Source organism: Eurosta solidaginis, chromosome X (assembly GCF_040869045.1).
Source record: "Eurosta solidaginis isolate ZX-2024a chromosome X, ASM4086904v1, whole genome shotgun sequence".
In the NCBI taxonomy this organism is placed as follows: domain Eukaryota; kingdom Metazoa; phylum Arthropoda; class Insecta; order Diptera; family Tephritidae; genus Eurosta; species Eurosta solidaginis.
In genome coordinates, this window is record NC_090324.1 from 71,147,790 (window position 1) to 71,172,045 (window position 24,256).

At 37.4% G+C, this 24,256-nt stretch overlaps 1 protein-coding gene and 1 pseudogene across 1 annotated transcript; one reads left to right on the forward strand and one right to left on the reverse strand.

The window, feature by feature from the left end:
* Positions 1 to 361: 361 nt before the first annotated feature.
* Positions 362 to 1,094, reverse strand: LOC137234170 (influenza virus NS1A-binding protein homolog). Its single transcript, XM_067757790.1, has 3 exons — positions 920 to 1,094; positions 706 to 798; positions 362 to 631 (listed from the first exon to the last, which is right to left on the reverse strand). Exons 1-3 carry the CDS (start codon positions 1,082 to 1,084, stop codon positions 431 to 433), a joined length of 459 nt encoding a protein of 152 aa, XP_067613891.1. The 5' UTR covers positions 1,085 to 1,094; the 3' UTR covers positions 362 to 430.
* Positions 1,095 to 6,081: 4,987 nt separating this feature from the next.
* Positions 6,082 to 23,657, forward strand: LOC137235011 (LETM1 domain-containing protein 1-like; annotated as a pseudogene).
* Positions 23,658 to 24,256: the final 599 nt, after the last annotated feature.

Sequence of the window (24,256 nt, forward strand, 5' to 3'; positions counted from 1 at the left end):
ATAGTGAAGACAGTGGTGGCGAAAGATGGTCAAGTAAGAACAGTAAGCATAAAGACGAGCCTGGGAGTGATGGAAAGACCAGCGACGAAGGTGGCTAAACTGGATGTCGGCACTGAATGGTGGTAAATAATCCGTACGTAATTTACGAAGGGGGGATGTTGCCGTAAAAACCAGGCCTTATCGTTCGATCACGATGGTAACCCCCGCGCGCACAATAATATTTCTTCTGTTGCTAAAATTTTGTTTTTTCATACATTTTTAGCACTTGCTTGCGCATAGATACATACACATCCGGCAACTTGGCACTTCGATTCGGAACAAAGGAGAGAAGGAAGAAACTAAATTTTTTTAAAGCGCTCGCGCTATTTTTTATATACTTTATTAAATACAAGTTTATGTGTTGAATTTTTAAATAAAGTTATAGCTGTTCTTAAACATTTAAGAATTTCCTTCCTTGCCCGTAACAGCAGTAAAACAATAATATTTGAGGTATTTCTCTCTTAGCGATCCATATACCATTTTGTTCATCGTAAACTGCAACACTATTTGATCTTGAGCCACCCACAGCCCACAATTGATTGTTGACGGGGATGGAAACGATTAGAAATTTGCCTTTGCTTAAACAAGAAATCTACAAAAAAAGGAGGTGCGTAGAGTGCGTTAAGATTTTTAAAATTGCAACACAAATTTGTATGTTTTTATTACCTTGGTCCATTTGTTAATATCTGGATCATAACTTTCCACCGTGGCTGAAAATATCCCACCTAAGACAAATATTTTTCCATTGTGCACAGTGGCCTAAAATATATTGAATATAGCAGTTATATAAAAATAGTTATGTACATATAACAACTTATTATTGAATTTGTTTTTGCACTTGAATATAACAATTTATTATTGAATTTGTTTTTGCACTTACACTAGCCAAATAATGTGTTTCATTCATATCAGCATGTAGAGTCAAGCAGTTCGTTATGGAATTGTAGCATTCAACAGATTTTAAATTACTTTTATTAATTCCACCCATTACATAAATTGTATGATTGAAAGCAACTGCGCAAGTGCCATGACGTGGTGTGATCATATAACTTACTGATTTCTATCCATTTGAAACGGAATACCTGAAAATGTGTGGAAGTGTGGAATATTTAAATATAGCAAAAACTCGTTTGCCTTCGACAGCGATCTTCTTCGGAACCAATTTAGCTTTGATTCGTTTTATGTTAATATTTTCTTGCCAAAAACTTACTTACATTGCTACTGATCTTAAAGTAACTTCGTATTCTGAAAGTCCACCGATTGCATAGATTTTTATACTCAGTTGAGCAGAGCTCACAGAGTATATTAAGTTTGATTGGATAACGGTTGGTTGTACATATATAAAGGAATCGAGATAGATATAGACTTCCATATATCAAAATAATCAGGATCCAAAAAAAATTTGATTGAGCCATGTCCGTCCGTCCGTCCGTCCGTCCGTCCGTCCGTCCGTCCGTTAACACGATAACCTGAGTAAATTTTGAGGTATCTTGATGAAATTTGGTATGTAGGTTCCTGAGCACTCATCTCAGATCGCTATTTAAAATGAACGATATCGGACTATAACCACGCCCACTTTTTCGATATCGAAAATTTCGAAAAACCGAAAAAATGCGATAATTCATTGCCAAAGGCGGTTAAAGCGATGAAACTTGGTAGATGGGTTGACGTTATGACGCAGAATAGAAAATTAGTAAGATTTTGGACAATGGGCGTGGCACCGCCCACTTTTACAAGAAGGTAATTTAAAAGTTTTGCAAGCTGTAATTTGGCAGTCGTTGAAGATATCATGATGAAATTTGGCGGGAACGTTACTACTATTACTATATATGTGCTGAATAAAAATTAGCAAAATTGGATGAAGAACACGCCCACTTTTTAAAAAAATTTTTTTTTAAATTCAAATTTTAACAAAAAATTTAATATCTTTACTGTATATAAGTAAATTAAGTCAAAATTCAACTCCAGTAATGATATGATGCAACAAAATACAAAAATAAAAGAAAATTTCAAAATAGGCGTGGCTCCGCCCATTTTCATTTAGTGTGTCTAGAATACTTTTAATGCCATAAGTCGAACAAAAATTTACCAATCCTTTTGAAATTTGGTAGGAGCATAGATTCTATGACGTTAACTGTTCTCTGTGAAAATGGGCGAAATCGGTGGAAGCCACGCCCAGTTTTTATACAGAGTCCACCGTCTGTCCTTCCGCTCGGCCGTTAACACAATAACTTGAGCAAAAACCGATATATCTTTACTAAACTTAGCCCACGTACTTATCTGAACTCACTTTATCTTGGTATAAAAAATGGCCGAAATCCGACCATAACCACGCCCACTTTATCGATATCGAAAATTACGAAAAATTAAAAAAATGCCATAACTCTATACCAAATACGAAAAAAGGGATGAAACATTGTAACTGGATTGGTTTATTGACGAAAAATATAACTTTGGAAAAAACTTTGTAAAATGGGTGTGACACCTACCATATTAAGTAGAAGAAAATGAAAAAGTTCTACAAGGCGAAATCAACAGCCCTTGGAATCTTGGCAGGAATACTGTTAGTGTTATTGAATATATAAATAAATTAGCAGTACCCGACAGATGATTTTCTGGATCACCTGATCCACATTTGGTCGATATCGCGAGAACGCCTTCACATAAACATCTAAAGGCCACTCGCTTTTAAAACCCTCATTAATACCTTTAATTTGATATCCATATCGTACAAACACATTCTAGAGTCAACCCTGGCCCACCCTAATGGCGATATCTCGAAAAGGCGTCCACCTATAGACCTAATGCCCACTCCCTCTTAAAATGCTCAGTAACACCTTTCATTTGATTCCCATATCGTACAACTAGAGACACCCCTGGTCCACCTTTATGGCGATATCTCGAAACGGCGTCCACCTAGGGAACTAGGGATCACTCCTTTTCAAAATACTCATTAACAGCTTTCATTTGATACCCATATCGTACAAACATATTCTAGAGTCACCCCTGGTCCACCTTTTTGGGGATTTCTCGAAAAGGCGTTCACCTATAGAACTAAAGCCCATGCCCTTTTAAAATACTCATTATCACCTTTCATTTGATACCCATATCGTACAAACACATTCTAGAGTCAGCCCTGGTCCACCTTTATGGCGATATCCCTAAATGGCGTCCATCCATAGAACTATGGCCTACTCTCTCTTAAAATACTCTTTAATACCTTCCATTTGATACACATGTCATACAACCACATTCCAGGGTTACCCTAGGTTCATTTTCCTACATGGTGATTTTCCTTATTTTGTCTCCATAGCTCTCAACTGAGTATGTAATGTTCGGTTACACCCGAACTTAGCCTTCCTTACTTGTTTCATTTAATATTGCAACACAATGACAGGATCGGGATAAATTCATTGCTGGCAACTGTGTAAATGTTTTTGTTTTGAAATTCCAGCTGCGTACTTCATTAATGCTATGGCGGTCAAGTTTACCGCCCACAAAACTTAAATTTTCATCAATAAAAATTGTTGCATAGTCGCGTAGATTTATTTCAATATCAACCCACTTCTGCCATAAGTCCTCAGTTTTGTTATATTGATAAATGGTTCCAGTCTGCAAATTTTTGTTTATTTTAAAACGAATGCAAACAAATATATACTTGTAATTTTTACTGCTCAGAGAAGGACCCGTATCGTATTATACAAACACGAATGAAAATCCAATTTCACTCAAATGATATTTAATATGAACCAAATACTACTTATGAAAATTAAACTGAATTATGGATTCAATGAGTATGTACATATGTATTCATTCGATTCATCATTTCAAAGCTATTGTGATTTAAAAAAACGTATTTCGAAAACGGATAGTATAGCACAATACAGGCGCCCGCTCAGGACGTTCCCACGGTAAAAGGATCTAGCTTCGGAACAACCAGGATGAAATAATATTAATAACTTGCCGGCGATCCTAAAACTACGTGACGTTACGCTGGGGGAGGGGGTTGAAAAGCAACAAAATGAGCTTCACGTAATTTATGGATCGTCCCTTTGCGATATGCCTCCAAGCATATATAGGCCGTGTTTCTCTTCCAATTTGTGGCGTGCTACTTTTAATTTTTTCCTACAAAACGGCCGAATCTATGTACATGTTTTATACCGACTCCGACAAGCATACGCAAAGCAGATGAATTTTCGCATATAACTTGTTATATGGTGAAATACACTCGCAAAGTTGAAATCTCGTTTAGAAAAATATGTTTATAAAGTATTTTACTGTTGCTTCTTTAGGGACTTGAGCGTCGGTAGGGTAGGCGAGCGCGCTAATAAGTAATGTCCCATCAAAAGCGCTTCAAAAATGTTCAAGAGTTATTGATGTCACAACAACAGGCGATTAATAACACGCTGATCGGTCGCGCCTATTGGATGGGGCGAAGCACTGCTGCAAGAACAACAGCATCAATGACACACCAGCTGGTTTGGGGGCTAAGAATAAGGCAAAGGACAATCAAGATCGATAAAACTCCCAAAAACCTCACATGAGCAAACTGTATTTTCAATTCTGTCAAGCTTAAATAGCACAACCTCTCTCTTACAACTATTAAAAGTAACATAGTTATAGTCATAGTAGATACCATAATGTACGATCCGTGATCGAAAGGCATTTTTAAAATCACAATATCTCTCAAATGGTGACTCGAATTAATAATATATGTTACCTAGGGATAACGCGCACTCAGTAGATCTAATTTTTTTAATTTTTCTATATAATCGGAAAGTCTCATATTTATCGCTTGAGTGAAAATAGTTTTCGATCCGTGATCGTAAGTGACGATACAGCCCCTGGTAAATACCTACTTGGTATTTATGTTCTTGACAAATTAAATTAAAAGTTCTCATCGATATCAACTCAGGTTTAGACAAGTTGCTGTTTCTGAAAAGGGGAATACAGTGACATTAATGTAAGGTGAGATTGTTTCATAATAGGGAAACTTTAAACATGGGAAATACAGTGGGTATATCGGGATTTAATTTAAAAGCGATAGAGGCCATCAAAGTTGGAACTCCTTTTTATCACAGAATAATCATCGCTGCATATGAAGTTCATTTTATGAACCTATGGTTGTTGTTGGTGCTGATGTTAACCCACAGTAAACTAATTTTTTCTGGTTTAAAGTATCGATATGTACTAACAAAACGAAATTTGAATAGCGCACCAACTTGTTGGTGTTGTTTTAGCAGTGCTTCGACCCATCAAATAGGTGCGAACCATCACAAATTGTCATCAATATCCTCTAAGGAAACTTGCTGTTTCAAAAGGGGTGGACCATAATGAGAGGGGTGTTGGAGGCGTTGGTTCCATAATACAATTGAAGAGATGGTTGTTGTCATGTTGGGACACAATACAAGCAGGACATGTTTTGTATGTCGGGGTTGATTCTGGATAGGTAAGAGTTTAACCTGTTACAGTATCCAGATCACGCACCAACTTGTGGAATCCTTGCTTTAAAGAGAGTTATGTTCTTGCAGAATCGGCTTAATGTTGTTGTTTTTATAACAGCTAAGATAACGCTGAATTCGGCTTTAGGATAATACTTATGTAAGCAGTCTTTTGGCAGTATAAGGAACATAAGCATTAGCAAAAGTATTATAAGGTATTCTATGTGGTTGGGTCTTGAGGCTGGAGCCTCGGTCAGTTTTTAAAGTGGAGTGAAGACATAAAGTGCAGTGGCCGTGTGCATATACATATATATATATTGAAAAAAAAAGACATTTTAATTAAAACGCAAATTAATAACAAAATTTTTAAAACGGAAGCAGAAGTAATAAGCAATAATTAAACATATAATACTAAACAAATTAAAAACGACAGAGATAATTACAAGAAATACAATTGAGACAAATGCAAATAATATTAAAACTTAACGGAACAAAATTTAACTAAAACGGAGATAAAGCTTATTAAGCACAAATAATCGGATAATTCTAATTTAGAAAAACATCGAATTTTACCTAAAACATACTTAATAAAAATTTAACGATGCTGTACCATGAAAAGACACAACGGTGCATTTTGTCACGCCATAAAAATTTAACGCGCATAACGGCACACAAATACCTACTCCAGGCACTCAGCAACAACATCAGCAGTATAACGCAAATAGCAGCAGTGACTTCGGCAGCAGAAACAACTCCGGGAGCAGTAGAATTGGCGACGACAGCGGCAGAGTTTACGACAGAGGCAGCGTTTACGGCAACAGCAGCAGTCACAAGTATTTATGTAGATGTAGCTTTGCCTTATGTATATAGAGTTTTTCTACGTGTTTATAAATACTTAAGATTTTTTTTCACATTTTTGAATAGCAACATTGCCCGTTTGCATATAACTTATAAATTTTCAATTTATTGATATAAAACGGTGGTAGTGTAGAACAACCAAATATATTTTTTTGATTACAACGGTGCATCCGTTTATATAAAAAACTTGGATTTTTCACTAAAACGGTGCGTCCGTATAAATTTATCTACCTCAATTTTCAGCAATTTTACAATTTTTCGAACCATTTTATAAATTTCGACATTTTCAGATCTACATTTAAATTTGTTTCTCAAGTTTCAACTCATTTTACAAATTTACATCTTCTTCAAATTTTTAATTTTTTCAAATTTCTAATTTAAAAATTTGTCAACTCATTCTACAAATTTTCATATTTTCAAGCTTCCATTTTTTAAACTTTCAAATCATTACACAAATCTTCCATTTAAAGTTTCACATGTCTGAATTTCCGGTTTTTCAAATTTTCATTCTACTTCAGTTTTTTTTTTTAATACGTACATTTTCCAACAAAATATCACCATATAAGACTGAGTGAACTAGATAAGCAGTCTGCAGATAACCTATAAATTTGGTATTTTTTTTTTTTTTATTATAAACGGTGATTCCGTGAAAAACCAAACGAGATTTTTTGATATAAAACGGTAGTTCCGTGAAAAACCAATTACGATTTTTCTTTTGAATAAAGCAGTGCGTCCGTGATTACCATATTTTTGAGATTTTTACCAATTCATACTTATATACTTTTGTGCCATTTTAAATTCATTTACTTCTTACAGATTTTTCATATTATTATATTTCAGTTGCAATTAATTCTTCCAATAAATTTTTAAATATTTCGTTAGCGACAATTCACTGTAAATCAGTTCCCTTTTCAAAAAATTGTTTCTTTTTCCTCAACATTTCAGCTTCAATTATAAATTCCTACATTAAAAAAGGCTCTTCATTAATTTCATAGTAGTGTAAACTAAATTCGTTTGCTCTTCCTATAACTACATATGTACAACTTTAGAAATAGGAAGCGAGTTCACAAAACTTCAGATTCAGAATGAGATTCCGATAAATTAGCTTCAAGCGCCGAAAGCTTTACTTCATCTTCGATCGAAACAGTCACAAACCAGGAAAATATATTATCTATGTCGAAAGATTTCCCAGACTTCGAAGATTCTTACAGCAAAAAATTAACTTCAACTTCTTCTAATTTAAATTCAAATCTTAACGATTCAAATAGTATAAAATTAGCTTCAACTTCTTCTATTTTAAAATCAAATATTAACTATTCAAATAGCTTAAACCTAGTTTCCCCTTCTTCTAACTTAAACCCAGATCTTAACGATCCAATTAGTACAAACGTTGCCTCACTTTCTTCTAATTCATCTTCAGAGCTTAGCGATCAAATCATAGCAACACTTGAGGAAAAGAAAACTTTCATTAACATGTGTGCTAATTCTATTAGAGAAAACTACAGCGGTGATCCACTAGCACTTGAGACCCTCATAGATAAAATTGATCTACTTGAAGAGTTCGCTAATGAAAATTTAACGAATACTTTTATAGCATTTTTAAAATCAAAACTTGAAGGTAAAGCCCGTGAAGCAATACCAACGCAAGTAACTTCAGTTATGGAAATTAAAGTAGCTCTATGTAGTAGGATCAAACCAGACAACTCGAGAGTTGTAGCAGGGAAAATTGCAGCGTTGCACGTTAACAATAACAATTATACAGATTTTGCCAAAAAAGTTGAAGATTTAGCTGACCCACTTGAGCGGTCTCTTATTATTGAAGGGATCACTCAAGCGAAAGCTCATAAAATGGCAGTCGAGCAAACGGTTAATGTGTGTCGTTTAAATGCAAAATCAAATTTAGTCAAATCTATTTTTTCCTCAACGGCATTTACTGATCCGAAAGACGTAGTAGCGAAACTAATTGTAGAACAAAACAACGAAGTAACAGAGCGTCAGGTTCTAGCTTTTCGATCGCGTGGTAACAATACATTAGGAAAGTCACGTGGTAGTTATCGTGGCTTTTACCCAAATTGCAGCTATACTAGTTTTAGAAATAACAGCTAATTTTCATACAATAGCAACCGTAACGGTAACAATAGTCAGCGATACCCATATGATAACAGAAATAAATACCAAAATAATAATAATAGTAATACATATTCAATTTCAAATTCAAATAATAGTAACAATAGAGGTAACAATTCAAGATCGTCAAGCGGTAGAGGCAGAAATGCAAACGTCCCCGCTTTAAACGCGAGCGCCCTTTAGGAGCGAACACTGGGGGAGGACGAACTAAGCGATTAAGCGAATTTCCCTCACCAATAGGCATCTATTTTTTAATTTAAATTATTCAGATTTCATAGAATTACAACTTAACGAGTCACAAAAATTTTGTTTTTTCTTAGTAGACACACAAGCAGGCATTTCTTTAATAAAAATATCATGTATAGACAGTAATATTTCCTTAAATACAAACGACATTATTAACATTACCGGTGTTGCTGCCAATTCAGTTTCGACTTTAGGTAAAATCACCGTAAATTTAAATTTTCCAAACTTTTCTCTTAAACATACCTTACATGTGGTAAATGAAGACTTTTATATTTCATCCGATGGCATATTCGTCATTCCTCCCAGATGTGAAATTTTCAGACTTTTTGATTTAAGTGATTCACCCGAGCCACTTTTCGTGGACTTGCAGGAAATTGAAAAGGGTGTTTTCACAGCTAGGTGCATTGTTAATTCCAGTAACCCAATAATTAAAGTCATGAACAGCACGGATGGTGTAAAGTATGTGAAAAGAAATAGTATTTGGACAGAAAAACTTTCAAGTTACAATGTATATACAATTATACAATTAACAAGACAGAAACAGAAGACAAACGTACGAAAAAACTAATTTCAATTTTAAAAAATCAAATACCTCAACATGCTCAATGTGCTCAAGCACAAAATTTATTCTCACGAATGATGACAATCGCTTTTTCGGGTATACCACCCAATGTCGCATTTTTGTACGTTGGCGATATTGTCGTCATTCATTCGGCGATATTATCAATTCATTATTACCGTTGATGCTACAACAACTGGATGTGGCGCTATTTTGAGTCAAGAACAGCAAGGCAGTGATTTACAAATTTGTTTCGCTTCTAAAGCATTTAATAAAACAGAGCAGATAAAACTAATTATAGAATTGGAGCTCTTAGCTATTTACTGAAGCAGCAATTAAGGCAATAATCTCGCATAGCACAGCATCTAAATGCGTGTTAGAGTACAAGCAGTCTCTGGAGAGAATCGGGACAGGGTGAAACATACATCTATATTGGGTCCCAGGGCATAAGGGAATAGATGGGAATGAAAAAGGGGATGAACTAGTTAAAAAGGGAGCATCCCTTGAAGCTTACTCCGTATACGTCCGAATTAGACTGGGCGAGATTAAGCGAAGGCGAGAGGTGTACTTGATCGACCAAGTGGGAAAGGCGTGGGTTCAAGCGCGGAACTGTAAAGTGTCGAAGATTATGTGTAGGTCTTACAACCTTAGACTAACAAAGTTGCTTCTATCATTAAAAAGAGAGGACTGTATACTCATGACGGGTATTCTGACTACACACTACCTTCTGGCGTCACATGCCTTTAAATTAGGCTTGGTCAGTGATAGCAGATATAGGAAGTGCGGGTTGGAGGAGGAAACGATGGACCACGTCCTGTGATCGTGCCCTGCACTTGCCAGGCAAAGACTCCAGCTATTAGGAGTGATACAGCTGTCAGATCTAGAAGCAGCCAGTGGCTTAAGTCCTAGGAAGCTTCTAGTATTTGCCAAGAGGACAAACATAACATAGGTCCTGGTTTTTGATAGGGTTTTTCAGTTTGGTTGTTAAAACAAACTTCTGGTAACTCTACGGACTCAATCAGTCTATGTGAGGTCCTCATGGACCGGCCAGTTCAACCTAACATAACCTAGCTATTTACTTCGCAATAAAGCATTTTCGACCATATGTTTATGGCACCCATTTTATTGTAAAATCCGGTCATAGACCTCTAGTATACCTTTTCAATATGAAAGACCCATCTTCAAAACTTCCAAGAATTAGGCTAGAATTAGCGGAATATAACTTTACTATAGTTTATATTAAGGGTAAATCAAACATTGGCACTGATGCACTATTGCGCATTACAATCGATGAGATTAAGGAGTCGAACAAACAAATTTTAGCAGTACAGCAAAACGACAAAACGAGGAAAACCTTCATAGGGAAACCGACAAAAACAAGGAAAAACAACTGACGTTACGTGTTTACGACAAATTTTCATTTAACTTTTCAAAAAAAGTTGCACGGATAAAATCTGAAATTACTTATGATAAAAATAATAAATCAACAAGTTTAAGAATTATTGCGTATATGAAACATGAAAAACTCGAGTTAATTAGTTTTGAGTTTGTTGACGAAATAATGACTTTAGAGAAATTACTTTCGAGGCTTGAAGCCAGCAAATGCAAAATTATACAAATTGAATGGCCTGTAAACGATACTTTATTCAAACATTATACTGTTTCAAATTTAAATGATATCGGAAATAAAATTTTAAAATCATTAGAAATTATTCTAACAGATCCAGTAGAGACAGTAACAGACGAGGACACAAAACTAAAACTAATGAAAATTTACCATAGCGACCCCATTTCAGGTGGTCATTGGGAATGAAAAAACTTTACGCAAAACTTCGAACAAAATTTTATTGGAAGAATATGACTCGTGATATATCGAAATATATCAAAAGTTGTAATGATTGCCTTTTAAACAAGGTTAAACTTAAAACGAAAGTAAAACTCGTTTTAACACCAACTCATTGTAAACCATTTTATGTACTAGTTATAGATACAATAGGACCTCTTCCTGAGTCCAAACACGGTAACAATTTCGCAGTTATCATGATTTGCGACATGACCAAATATCTGGTAACAGTTGCTGTACCAGACAAATCAGCAAAAACATTTACTTCAGCAATTTTCGAAACATTTATTTTAACCTACGGCGTAATGAACGCCATAAAAGCAGATTTAGGTACAGAATTTAAAAATGAATTATTTGAAGAATTAACTAAATTTTAAATATAAACATAATTTTTCAACTGCATACGATCACGAAACTGTTGGTACAATTGAACGTAATCAAAGAGTTTCTAATTAATACTTACTTGCATATTTAAACAGTACTTTTTATACCTTTCATGAAAATGAAATGGTATATTAATTTCGTCACGAAACCGAAAATTGTAAGTCCTTAAAGGAAAATAGATAGACCCACCATTAAGTATACCGAAATAATCAGGTTGAAGAGCTGAGTTGTTTTAGCCATGTCCGTCTGTCCGTCTGTCCGTCTGTCTGTTTGTATGCAAACTAGTCCCTCAATTTTTGAGATATCTTGATAAAATTTGGTGAGCAGGTGTATTTGGGTGTCCGATCAGACATTTGTCGGAACCGACCGGATCGGACCACTATAGCATATATCCTCCATACAACCGATTTTTCAGAAAAAGAGGATTTTTGTAATATCTTACCCAATTTAACAGATTGAAGCTTCAAACTTCACCATATACTTTCGTATATTGAACATATTGTTGCCTGAAAAAATTTATGAGATCGGTCGTATATATAGTATATATCCCCCACAACCGATTGTTCAGATAAGGAACTTTTCGTAATTACTGCCCTATTTTAAGAGCTAGAGGCTTCAAATTTCAGCGAATGCTTACTTATATAGCATATATTGTTGTCTGAAAAAATCATAAGGATCGGTGGTATATATAGTATATATATGGTGGTATATATAGTACATATATATAGTATATATATATATATTTTCGCAAATTTTAGCCCCATTTTAACAGCTAGAAGCTTCAAATTTCACCGAATATTTACTTATATAGCATATATTGTTGTCTGAAAAAATCATAGAGATCGGTCGTATATATATTATATACTTCATATAAACTGTCATTTTCACCCCTTTTTTACGGCTAGAATCTTCAAAATTCATCAAATTTCATCAAATAGTTACGTTTTCTTCATATATTTTTGAAATACGTGATTCGTAGTCATAGTTTTTACACGCAGACCACAAAAAACCTGAAACTTTGCATCCTCACACAAAGTACCTACCCGTTTTTTATTTTATATTTATCTTAAAAATCGTTAAGGTATGTAGATCTGTTCACTATATATTTCTTATCTTATACATCCGATTATTCGGAGATTACGAACGGGATAAGATTATTGTTCAGCCCCATTCATGAAAGGTATGAAGTCTTCGGCACAGCCGAAGACAGTCCCGTTCTTACTTGTTATGATTAGGATATTTATCCAAAATACTTTACACAACTAGCACAGTTTTCGACAATACAATTTTTTCCCTTCGAGTTAGCATTTGGTAACAAGGCAACTTTTCCTAATGAATTGCGAAAGGAAAAAATTTACCCACTTTATAATACCGAAAACTATGCTAAGGAGATTAAATTTAGAATGCAGAAAACACATGAAATGGCGAAAAATTTAATAATTAAAAATAAAATACAAAGCAAAACTTTTTATGATAAAACGGCTCGTCCGTTAACTATTAAAATAGGCGTTAAAGTTCTTTTGCAAAAAGAACCCCGCCACAAACATGAAAATATATGTATATCAAGGTCCGTTCGTTGTAATCAAAATTAATGACCCTAATGTTACAATTTGTGATGAAGTTACAAGAAAATAAAAGATTGTACACAAAAATAGAGTTAACAAAGTAAATTAATAACTACTTTATATTATATTCATATGTACATTAAAATTTTTTTATAAACAGCCAAGAAGGCAGAACAAAAACAAATACAAATTTAAATGTCGAACAAAAAAAGATACAATCCTCGGTTAACCCATATAAGTGGACAACATTTGGTTAATTCGTTGTAGTTCTATAAATAGAAGAAAAACAACAACAAATACCAAGTTTCTCTGAAAACCGCCTTAAAAATATGCATAACTTCAACACATAACTACATACGAATTATGTGATGTGTAGAAGATAATATATGCGAAAGAAGGCAATTGGGAAAAACTTTACAACAACTAAGGCATGACGTAGCTGAATGCGTTTGTAACCATTTCAACTATCGTAGGAGTGCGGGTTCGACTCCCACTCCCGGGAGAAAAGGCTTTGAAGAGATTTACAAGGTATAATTGAAACAGCTGTGGCCTTGCCCGTCCTGATGTCACGTTGTTTAAATTTTTCCCAAATTATTAAATAAATTATAAAATTAAAAATTCCTTGAAATAAATGTTTTCATACATTTAAAGCGATACGGGCAATCCCCGGTTAACTCATATAAGTAGACAACATTTGGTTAATTCGTTGTAGTTCTATAAATAGAACAAAAACAACAACAAATACCAAGTTTCTCTGAAAACCGCCTTACAAACATGCATAACTTCAACACATAACTACATTCGAATTATGTGATGTGTAGAAGATAATATATGCGAAAGAAGGCAATTGGGAAAAACTTTACAACGACTAAGGCATGTCGTAGCTGAATTAGTTTGTAACCATTTCAACTATCGTAGCAGTGCGGGTTCGACTCCCACTCCCGGGAGAAAAGGCTTCGAAGAGATTTACAAGGTATAATCGAAACAGCTGTCGCCTTGTCCGTCCTGATGTCACGTTGTTTAAATTTTTCCCAAATTATTAAATAAATTATAAAATTAAAAATTGCTTGAAATAAATGTTTTCATACATTTAAAGCGATACGGGCAATCCCCGGTTAACTCATATAAGTAGACAACATTTGGTTAATTCCTTGTAGTTCTATAAATAGAACAAAAACAACAACAAATACCAAGTTTCTCTGAAAACCGCCTTGCAAACATGCATAACTTCACCACATAACTACATACGAGTTATGTGATGTGTAGAAGATAATATATGCGAAAGAAGGCAATTGGGAAAAACTTCACAACAACTAAGGCATGACGTAGCTGAATGCGTTTGTAACCATTTCAACTATCGTAGGAGTGCGGGTGCGACTCCCACTCCCGGGAGAAAAGGCTTTGAAGAGATTTACAAGGTATAATCGAAACAGCTGTCGCCTTGTCCGTCCTGATGTCACGTTGTTTAAATTTTTCCCAAATTATTAAATAAATTATAAAATGAAAAATTGCTTGAAATAAATGTTTTCATACATTTAAAGCGATACGGACAATCCCCGGTTAACTCGTATAAAAAAAAATACAAATTTAAATGTCGAATTTAGCATGTTATCAATGCAAAATGCAAAACACAAAAAAGATATTTTTTCACATGTACTTATATATATTTTAATATAAATTTAAGAAAATGGAAATTTATAATTGAACTATACAAAATTTAAATTTATTATACAAAAAAAAAACAAAGCTAAAAATATTAATGTAATTCTAACTTTATTTTTAATTTATCTTACAACAAAATGTAAAATTGTTCCGGATGAACGAATTTCAAAAAGGAAGGTACACCCTAATATTTTCGTTCATCCGAAACAATTGATAGTACAAAAGAAGGATTTTAATTTAATGTTTAATTTGCCAACGGCAGAAGGGTTTAAGCTCAAATTATCTGAACGGTGGGCCAACGTCGGTTCAATTTAGGAACGAAACCTCTAATCCTAAGAGAATTAAACAGGGGATCCTCAGGTACGTTGCCAACCACATACAAATCAATTGGCCGGCCGCTCATGTGTTACACGTCAACAGTTTGGTTTTAAAAACACCACACACTGGGAAAGGGTGCGAGCCTGCCAACGTGCTACACTCAGAGCTGCCACGGGATGTCTGACCCCTGAACACCATCTAAATAGTAAGGCAAAAAGCTCAACATTAAAGAGCATAACGAAATGCTGAACATTCAGTTTTTGCTAAATTGTCACAACCCGGGACACCCTAGCAATAAACTGCTTGATCTAGCCCCGCCTCCAAGAGGGATAAGGGAAAATCACCGTAAGCACTATGATGTCATCTGGCACCTTTCTACACAGTCCAGAAAAGCATAAGGAGGCCGAACTCTACACAGAATCGCTAAACGCCTTTGCTAGGTTCGGCCCGGTAAAACCCTATCAATATACACTATCCTACCCTTGCAGAAGAAGAAAGCATAATACCAAGTGAAACACCCAACTTTGTTTTGGATGCTGTAACAGGTGAAACTTTTATCCAGAATCAACCCCGACATACATAATGTCCTACATGTGATGTGTCCCCACATTTCACCATATTTACAATTGTGATGTGGAACCTACCTATGGTCCACCCCTGTTGAAATTGCTAGTTTCCTTGGACTCCTGTTAGAGGACGTTGATGACAATTTGTGAGTGGTCGCAGCCATTGAATGGGGCGAAGCACTGTTAATACAACAACAAAAATTTTCGTTTGTTCGGTCTTATGGATATAATGAGTACGTATGTCATTCAACCGATTTATCAATTCGAAGCTATTGTGATTTAAGAAAATGGATTTCGAAACCGGATCGTAAAACACAAGACGTTACCACGACAAAAGGGAGGGGGTTAAGGTCAGCTTTATCCTATATGACGGAGGCAAGCAATCAAGCTGAGATGTGGGGGGGCTTGAAATGCAGCAAAATTGGCATCAAGTAATTTATGGATCGCCACTTTGCTCAAGCATATTAGACCTTTGTGGCGTGCTAATTAAAATTTTCTCTACAACTCGACCGGACATACGTGTTTTATAACGACTCTAGACTTTGTAAATAGTGAAAATACACTCGCCGAGTTGAAACCTCGTTTAGAAAAATGTGTTTCTCAAGTATTTTAATGTTGCTTCTCGGTACGGTGGGCGAACGCACTGAAAAAAAAAAGAAAAATATAACTCCAAAAGGAAGGTCATATTAACTCGTTCCCTAGATGGTCGAGTTTATAACTTTATGGTGCTTTTGGTGCAAAGGACCACAAACATTGATAACACTCCCCGAAACCTTCGGGTAGAGTTTTTATCGCTACAACAATAACAACAACATTGACATGCTTTGGCACATGAGCAAACTGTATTTTCAATTTATATTCAACTTATAGAGCTCAACCGCTCTCTTACAACTATAAAAGTAATTGGTAGGTACTAAATACTTATATTCTCGACAAGTTTAATTCTTTTCGTTTACAAAAGGAGGAACAGACGCATTGGTATTAGGTGAGTTTGTTTCATATTGCTGAGACTTAACGTGCGGGAAATACAGTGGGTATGTCTAATCCCTTTAGACTTAGATATTTTTGGAGGAGGTGAGTTCTTGCAGACTGTTTGTTTAGTAATGGCTAAGATAGCGCCGATGATTTAGGAGCACTGCCTATGTGAGCAATCTTTTGTTGGATTTGGTGAAAGCTTTAGGACTAGCACATTCTGTCAGTAACCGACAGTCCTGGAATTATTTATTTGATCCCATCTGTTCTCCAAAATACTGCTTAAGGAAGCCAATAGATCTGTACATCAGCAATCAAGCTGTACGGTGGTGCCATTTGCAACACCGAAGAAACTCGTTCCATCGCCCATCCTGGGCGATAATGGACTTGAGTCACTCCAGCCGGGATTAGGAGAGCACAGAGCATTGCAGCTGCTTTAAGCTACTGCAGCGATAATATTTTTGGCATATAATGTGACAAACTAAGCAGGATTATATTAAAGTTTTAACAGTTTCCCAGTGTATAGAACTGGCTATGGGGGCCACCGCCTACCTAAAAACATTTAGTTATTATTCTATAGTGCCTACAATATCGCACTGCCCTATTTAGGTTGCAATACCTAAGCCTCGTTAATACATATCAAGAGTTAGGGGTAGTGCACTGCTGCACCAGCCTCCAATCAGTGAGTGGTTTTACAAAAAAAAAAAAAAAAAAGACGGCCGCACTCAGCTATAGCGGAAGTGAAGTTTAGCGCCCTTATCGTGTTTTACGATCACGGATCGAAAGCCGTTTTCACTCAAACGATCGTGTGTTGAAAATTATTTTTGAAATCACAATAGCTTTAAGATGGTGAATCAGAGCAATAACCTAACTGAGATGGATACAATTCGTTCTCATAATATCCATAGGTGATTGTCATTTTCAAAAGAAGGTTGACCGTTTAAGTGGCACATAGAATACTTCCAGTATTATTATATATATATTTTTTATTTTATTTTTTTCAATCAACTGAGTGGTAGTGAAACAATAAAATTGCTGTAGTGACAAAAAATAGCGCGCATTAAAATTTTTGCAATATAGTGCCGTGCTAACGAAAGTGTAATGCAATCAAAATTGAGTGTACTACCCTCAACTATGATACAACTGGAACGTACAAGTTAAGAATGTGCCGACAGGCAATACACAATATCATATATATAAGCAGATAATAGTTCTTGAGCGGGAAGCTATTGTTATGCTGGTGACTAAAATCGACTGTGTTGATTCTACCTTAGAAAGTTACGAATAATATCATATACAATATGTAAATACTCATATCCCAGAATTATTTATCTCTAGGGTAAGCGCCAAAAGCGATTCTTCGTCAGGAAACAGAATCTGACAGTTACGTTTTTTTTTATACTTCAATGGCAGCTTAGAACGAGCCAATGGGCAGGTTTGCCACGCTACCGCCATTAGTGCCAATTTTTCACAACCCGGCAGCGAGTGAATATCAGTCATAATAAAGTCAATGTCGAATTGCGTTAATCGTAGGCAGGCAATCACGTTTGGTAGTTGTTTTTTACGCGCAGAGGCTTTATGTTCATACCAACGTTTGACTGCATTTAAAACATCTTTCTCGCACCGGATATGCAAATTGTTTCTTTCTATGATTGCTTGCATCTTTTTGGCGTTAAAATCTAAAAACTGCTGATACCTGGGATATCATATAACAATAAATTAACTGAGCAACCAACTACTACACAGATTAATTTACACGCATAAGGTTTCGTGTTTCGTAAGCCAGAATTTTTTCATTTAGTATCTCACACTGAGTCTCCTTTTCCAGACCATATGCTCGCTGCAATGTGAATCTGGTTATATTGACTATTATAAAATCAGAACAATTTGCAACAGCGCCGTTCAATTGTAGTACTTGTTTGCGTGGGGATGTTGGCACCCGGGTCGTGGGGCGCGATCGCACGAAAATAAAAAGAAATAAAGCAAAGAATTGAAAACGAGTAATAACAAATTTATTCACTTTATGAACAATGGAAATGAAATGTTAGATGTACGAAATAGAATAATTAATTCACACTAAAATTGGCAAACTCCAACTTATGAAAGTGATTAATTGCTGATAGTATTTAAGCGGCAATCGCAAATTATGAAATTAAGTCAATGCACGATTCACAATGCCCTTGGTAGATTCACATTAATGAAAATGATTAATCAAGTATCAATTAAATAACAATCGCAAAAATATTAAAATGTAAAATGTGGGAATGATTGGTTCTAGATTACTCACCTGGGGCTAGCTGCTGGCTCGTGAACGTTACAAAAAAGAAGTGAAAGAGTGAAAAAAGAAAAAGCCCGCGGCACCTGCCGATAGGCAACTTTCGACGAGTTTTTCCCCTTCGAATTTAGCGATCGGCAGGTGTTGGCCGTTACCGGTAATAAAAGAGATAAATTGGTGCGCGTTAGGGTGGTCCCTAATATTTGGGCTGGTGGCCTCAACATGCCGGCCCTCTTGCGGCGAGCAACTTGGAACACGGTGAGTGCGCCAGCAACCTTCCTAAGGCAGGATAAGCTAAATAAATTTAAAATATGATATGCATGTATGGCTGTATGTCAAGTACGATCTCCGGTGGACATCCCTGCTTTCACTAATGCGGCCTCGTTGAACTGTGGATGAAAGAAAAGCGTTAGTGTTCAAGTACGTGGGGTTTGCTTTGTTTTAATGCACCTTGTTAATTGGATGTAGATTTTTGATTGGCATAAAAACTCTATATTATGTAAAACTAGATGTAGTTGTGAGAGCTATACAAGGACGTTATTGCTGGAACGCTCCTGAAATAAGCAGTCCAAAGACTGTCGGCTGCATGAGGAGCCCATTGACCGTTGCCGGGGTTGTGCCACTGACCATGATGTTAGCGTAGACGTCGGCACCGAGTGACAGTAGTACCGGCGCGGATCGATAAAACATCGGGTCAGCGAGCTTCATGAATTGGAACGGCGCAGCGACCGAGGAGTCAATCGTCGCAGTTGGGTTCAGACGCGTATGCCGTGCTACCACGGCAGCCTGTTTCGTGATCCTGTCTGTAACTCCATATTTGCCGCACAACACTAAAGTGCACTTCGTGTGTTTTGCCGTATTCAGCCGTTCGAGTCGGAGATCATGGGATAAGTGCGCGTCAATCATGGACGTTGGAGGCGCCCCCCTATCTCGATTCGTACAAGTGCTGAAGGAGCGATCGCTATGAAGGATCGGGTGATCGTCATCGCTACATGGGTTTCCCGCAATCATCCTGTTCTGAAGCCAGTAGAGATCGCCTGACGTGGGACTATAGTGGTGGTGGTACGTTCTTTGCGTGGCGGATACGGGGCCGCTTTGTCAGTGGAGCGTCGGGTCGAGCGGAACGGACGCGGTTCCACGCTGCCCCGTCGCCCACTGGCATTGCGGGGAGATGAGCGGAAAGGACGTGTCTCCACGTCACCCCCGTGTTTCTGTTGCGTCTGATTGCTTTTCCGGTCCGGGATTGCTTTCTGCTTTTCATGTTGGAGCAGCGGTCGGAAGCAACGTCCTTCTCCGCTGGTAGTTGGGGCGATAACTAAGGCTGCGGCACTTCTGGCGATCTATTCCTCCTCATCTACTACCTGTTGGGCCCATGATCGTATGTCCTCCGTGATGTGTATAGAGAGCACCTCGTCGGCGCTTGCTTCCTCTTCTTGCTCGTCGTAGTAGGTAGGGCGTGGCTGCGGTTGTTCATCCTCCATATGCAGCGTAGTGTGGTGTAGTTCCCGGCAACGGTGGCAACGGTCGCTGCTAGAGCATATTTCCAACCGATGGAACGGCGATAAACAATTGGGGCAGTGCCGCTGTACTAGGACGGCCTTGAGGCGTTCTTCTGCCGACATTCCCCTGTACAGTGGGCATAGTCGTATGCCGTGATTCTTCTTACACAACCGGAAGGAGACGGTGAAGGAGTCAACGCGTTGCTCCGTCTTGTTGCGTTTCACCGAGAAGCGCGTCATTTTGGAACGGGAATTTTTTTTTATTTATTTTGCATTCCAAGGGGTTGGTTGGCGTATGAGCGGAGACTAGGAGCATAATTGGCTGAGGTTGTGGTTGGCGTACTCGGGAAAAGGGCTTATGTGGAATGAATAATCTAAGTTATTTTGGCGATATAATGGTATGTTTGTTGTGGTGGAAGCCACTGTTGTATTTAATAAACTTTTATTGAGATACGCCTAAAGGTATTTTTTCATTTCCATAAATATTTTCAACGGCAAATAAAATTATTTAGCGTAAACTAAAGACAAACTGTAGTTATGGTTGTCTTCCTAATGCAGGCAATACGCGTTTAGATACGCTATTAAGTGTGTAGAAGGGCTGGTAAATAAGATTGTCGTTTAAGCGACGTCGTCAAAAAAAGATGTGATACAGGTGTAAAGTGTTCCTCATTCGCTGACCTGAAACACTATTTGTGTTGATTTTGGCAGTTTTCTGTGAGAGTCACAAATTGTGGTGTGTTGGTTGATTTCAACACAACCCTGGTGGGGATAGCCTACCTTACCGAGTGCGGTAATTTGTGGAACTGTCAGCTGACAGCTCTTCCACACATTTGGCGAAACAGCTGTATGGTGCTGCCCATTGGGCAGCGTAATGATACCTAATGGTCATGTCAGGAAAGTATTTACGGTAATTTGCGTCTGAGTTGCGACGCGACAAAAATTTTGATGGTGTTTTCTAACAATTTACATTTTTCCCTTGTTTGTCGTATTTAAGTAAAAGTTTGTTTACCTTGAAGTATTTCGTTGGTTTTTGGGTTTTGCATGTTTTTGTGATGTCTGTCTGGCATCACTGTGCCGTGTCGTTGTGTTTACTGAGTTTGGGCACAAAAAACCGCATTGTTAACGTGACTAGTGGCGAATGCACAACAATTCAACAACTACGTAAGTATAATATTGTAGTTTTTTTTCGTTTTACTAACCTGAGGCTTCAATGAAAATTGTGACCGCGTATGCGTTGGATGGAAGACGGCGGGAGGTGCTGGTCCTCTATCTGGAGGGGCATGAGGTAAGTTAAGGGTGACATCGTTTACAGAATATGTACAGAAACAGGTTTTTGTTGGATGTTTTCCAGATTACTGACGCAAATGTGAGAGACCGCGCACTGCGGGAGCCCGCGGGTCGTGGAGTATGGCTGCAGCTGCGGAAAATACCGCCGCACTGGCGCCCTAATGTAAGGATCCGCGTGATTTTTTATACGGAAAGTGCGCGGGGTGCTTCTCGTTTTTTCGGCGGCAGGAGGGGGAGCTGTGTGAGCAGGTAGCTGATCCCAGAGGCGAGCCCCGCTTCCAGTGTCGGGTGTGTCCCCACGTACTGTATACGTGGGGTACGTTAGTGGCCCATCTAAATGGGCACATGGGGTTTGCCCCCTACGGGTGCCCGAGCTGCCCCAAGCGCTCCCCGTCGGCCAGCTCGTTGAGCCTGCACCGGCGGCGTAAGCACCCCCGGGCCAAGGGGTAGTTTGTTTTAATGTATTTTTTATAAAAGTTTATAATATAATTTATAATGTAAATAAAAACCCATATAGAAAGCCTTTTGCTGTTGCTCGTTTTTGACATCCCCCTTTTTTTTATCGATCACTCGAGTTTTTGTATCGCGAGTGTGTTAACACCTACCTAGCTCGAGTGTCGGGCTTTTGGGATCCCACGGATCCGAATTGTGTTCCCATGGTATCGCATTCAATGTGTTCACCGCTGAAGGGGGAAAAAAAAACTATTATACGAGTGGCAATCTTGTTTCGTTCATTCAACATGTCATTCATTCATTGAAATGAGTATATAGACATTTTTGAATGAATTTTCATTACGAAGAAAACGTGTGCTGGGTAAGTATGCCAGTATCGTTCCCTTTTGATAATTTTACATACTTTTCTAATTTTTTATTCTTTTATTTTATTTCAGCTGATTACTAATCCTTCTTATTTAATAATAATAAGGTCTCTGATGACATTTTGATGGAAACGCATTGCATGCAGAAATATATTAGACCATGATATTTTATTACACACCCAGAAAGAAATCGTCGAATAAAACAAATGAATAGTCACACGAAAAATTAGAGAATCCATTGATGTACCAAGTTGGTCTAAATGACCACCTACAGCAAAGGACGACAAACATTTTCCTACACAAGGATTGTCGCGTGGAAATGTCGAGAACTATTAGGTATTTCTTTGATTACACCACAAACTATGAAAAATTACTGGAGAAAAAACTTCATCGGCCATGAACGTGTATCGTACCTTTGTTGATGGTGTAATAATAATGACCTGGAAGCCTACCTTAAAGTTCTACGCATTGTGGTGGGTTAAACGCTTTAACCGTAAAGACATGAACTTTATGTGCAATTGCATCGAGATATTATGAAAGTAGCACCAGCTTTAATTGGAGCTGCTGTGCCTATAGTCGGCTATGTTGTTATGCCTTTAATTTTCGCGTTTCCCCAACAATGTCTTTGTTCGCATTTTCCGGCGATACGGCAGCGCACCGAGTTCCAACAAGTTGCTTTATGCAAACGTCTCCCAAACTATAAACCAGTTTTCAAAATATTACAATCAACGCTTAAAACTGCCACGAAGCCCGGAAATCATGCCGAACTTAAAGAAATTGTGGGCATGTTGGGTCGTGGTTTTCATTCCATTGTTGTGTCATTGCTGAAAGTCACGGACATTTTGCAAGTTCACCATGTGATTTGCTATCTCTTAATAGAAATCATATTAATACCTTGTGACAGCTACATGGGGTTCCAACTTCCTTATTTCCACGTTTCCATTTATCAGAACATGCATTTTTGGTGTATCATATGGATTTGGCTATTGTACGAGAGGGACCTGTAATATGCACCCGGAAGGCATACGACGATCCTGTTATATTCGTGGTTTAAATCCGGTTAACCTTGGCAATGACGAAATAATATCAAAGCTTCGAAATTGGATTCGAATCTACTGCGCTCGGAGAACAACATATAAGTATGTTGCTGTATCTACCAGTTCTATCAGAATACAAGCACCACATTAATTGGAATTAACTTATGATGGTAAGTAGGTAGTAAATGATAACTAAATCACCTTAATTTCAAATCAGTTAATTTAAAAGCGAAACAAACGTTGAACAAAACAACGACTGCTTCAAATGCTACTACAGCCAAGTCACAGGAACATGCAGAACCTGCGCACAACACAACGGAAGTTGGTACACAAACAGAATTAAAAATATGATCTTAAAAACTATATTACCTTACGGTGATAAAATATTAGATGTTTTAAGACAAAATGTTGCGGTGACAGATCCGAAAATAAGCACCACAAGGCATACAATGAGAGCATCCAGGGACGTTCCCGTCGACGAGCGTCACCCGATAATCCTCCCTTACGCCTGCCGACTCACCCGTCTCCTAGTCCAGTTTATCCACACCATTTCCATACATGGCGGAAACCAACTAATGCTGCGGATCCTACGCACGCAGTATTGGATACCTCGGGTCAAAAACATAATCCGATCCATCATTCACAACTGCAAGGCCTGTACGCTATTCCGCAAACGTTCCCCCAACGCAACTCATGGGAACTCTCCCTGCGGAACGCACTACCTTTTCTATGGCATTTACCAATAGCGGAGTGGATTTTG

What these genes read in the sequence shown, in the direction of transcription:
- LOC137234170 (XM_067757790.1), bottom strand. Translation starts at nt 1,084, where the DNA reads ATGATCACACCACGTCATGGCACTTGCGCAGTTGCTTTCAATCATACA. An exon ending in AAACACATTATTTGGCTAGT is followed by an intron (nt 799 to 919) that starts GTAAGTGCAAAA and finishes AATATATTTTAG; the next exon opens with GCCACTGTGCACAATGGAAA. An exon ending in ATATTAACAAATGGACCAAG is followed by an intron (nt 632 to 705) that starts GTAATAAAAACA and finishes CTTTTTTTGTAG; the next exon opens with ATTTCTTGTTTAAGCAAAGG.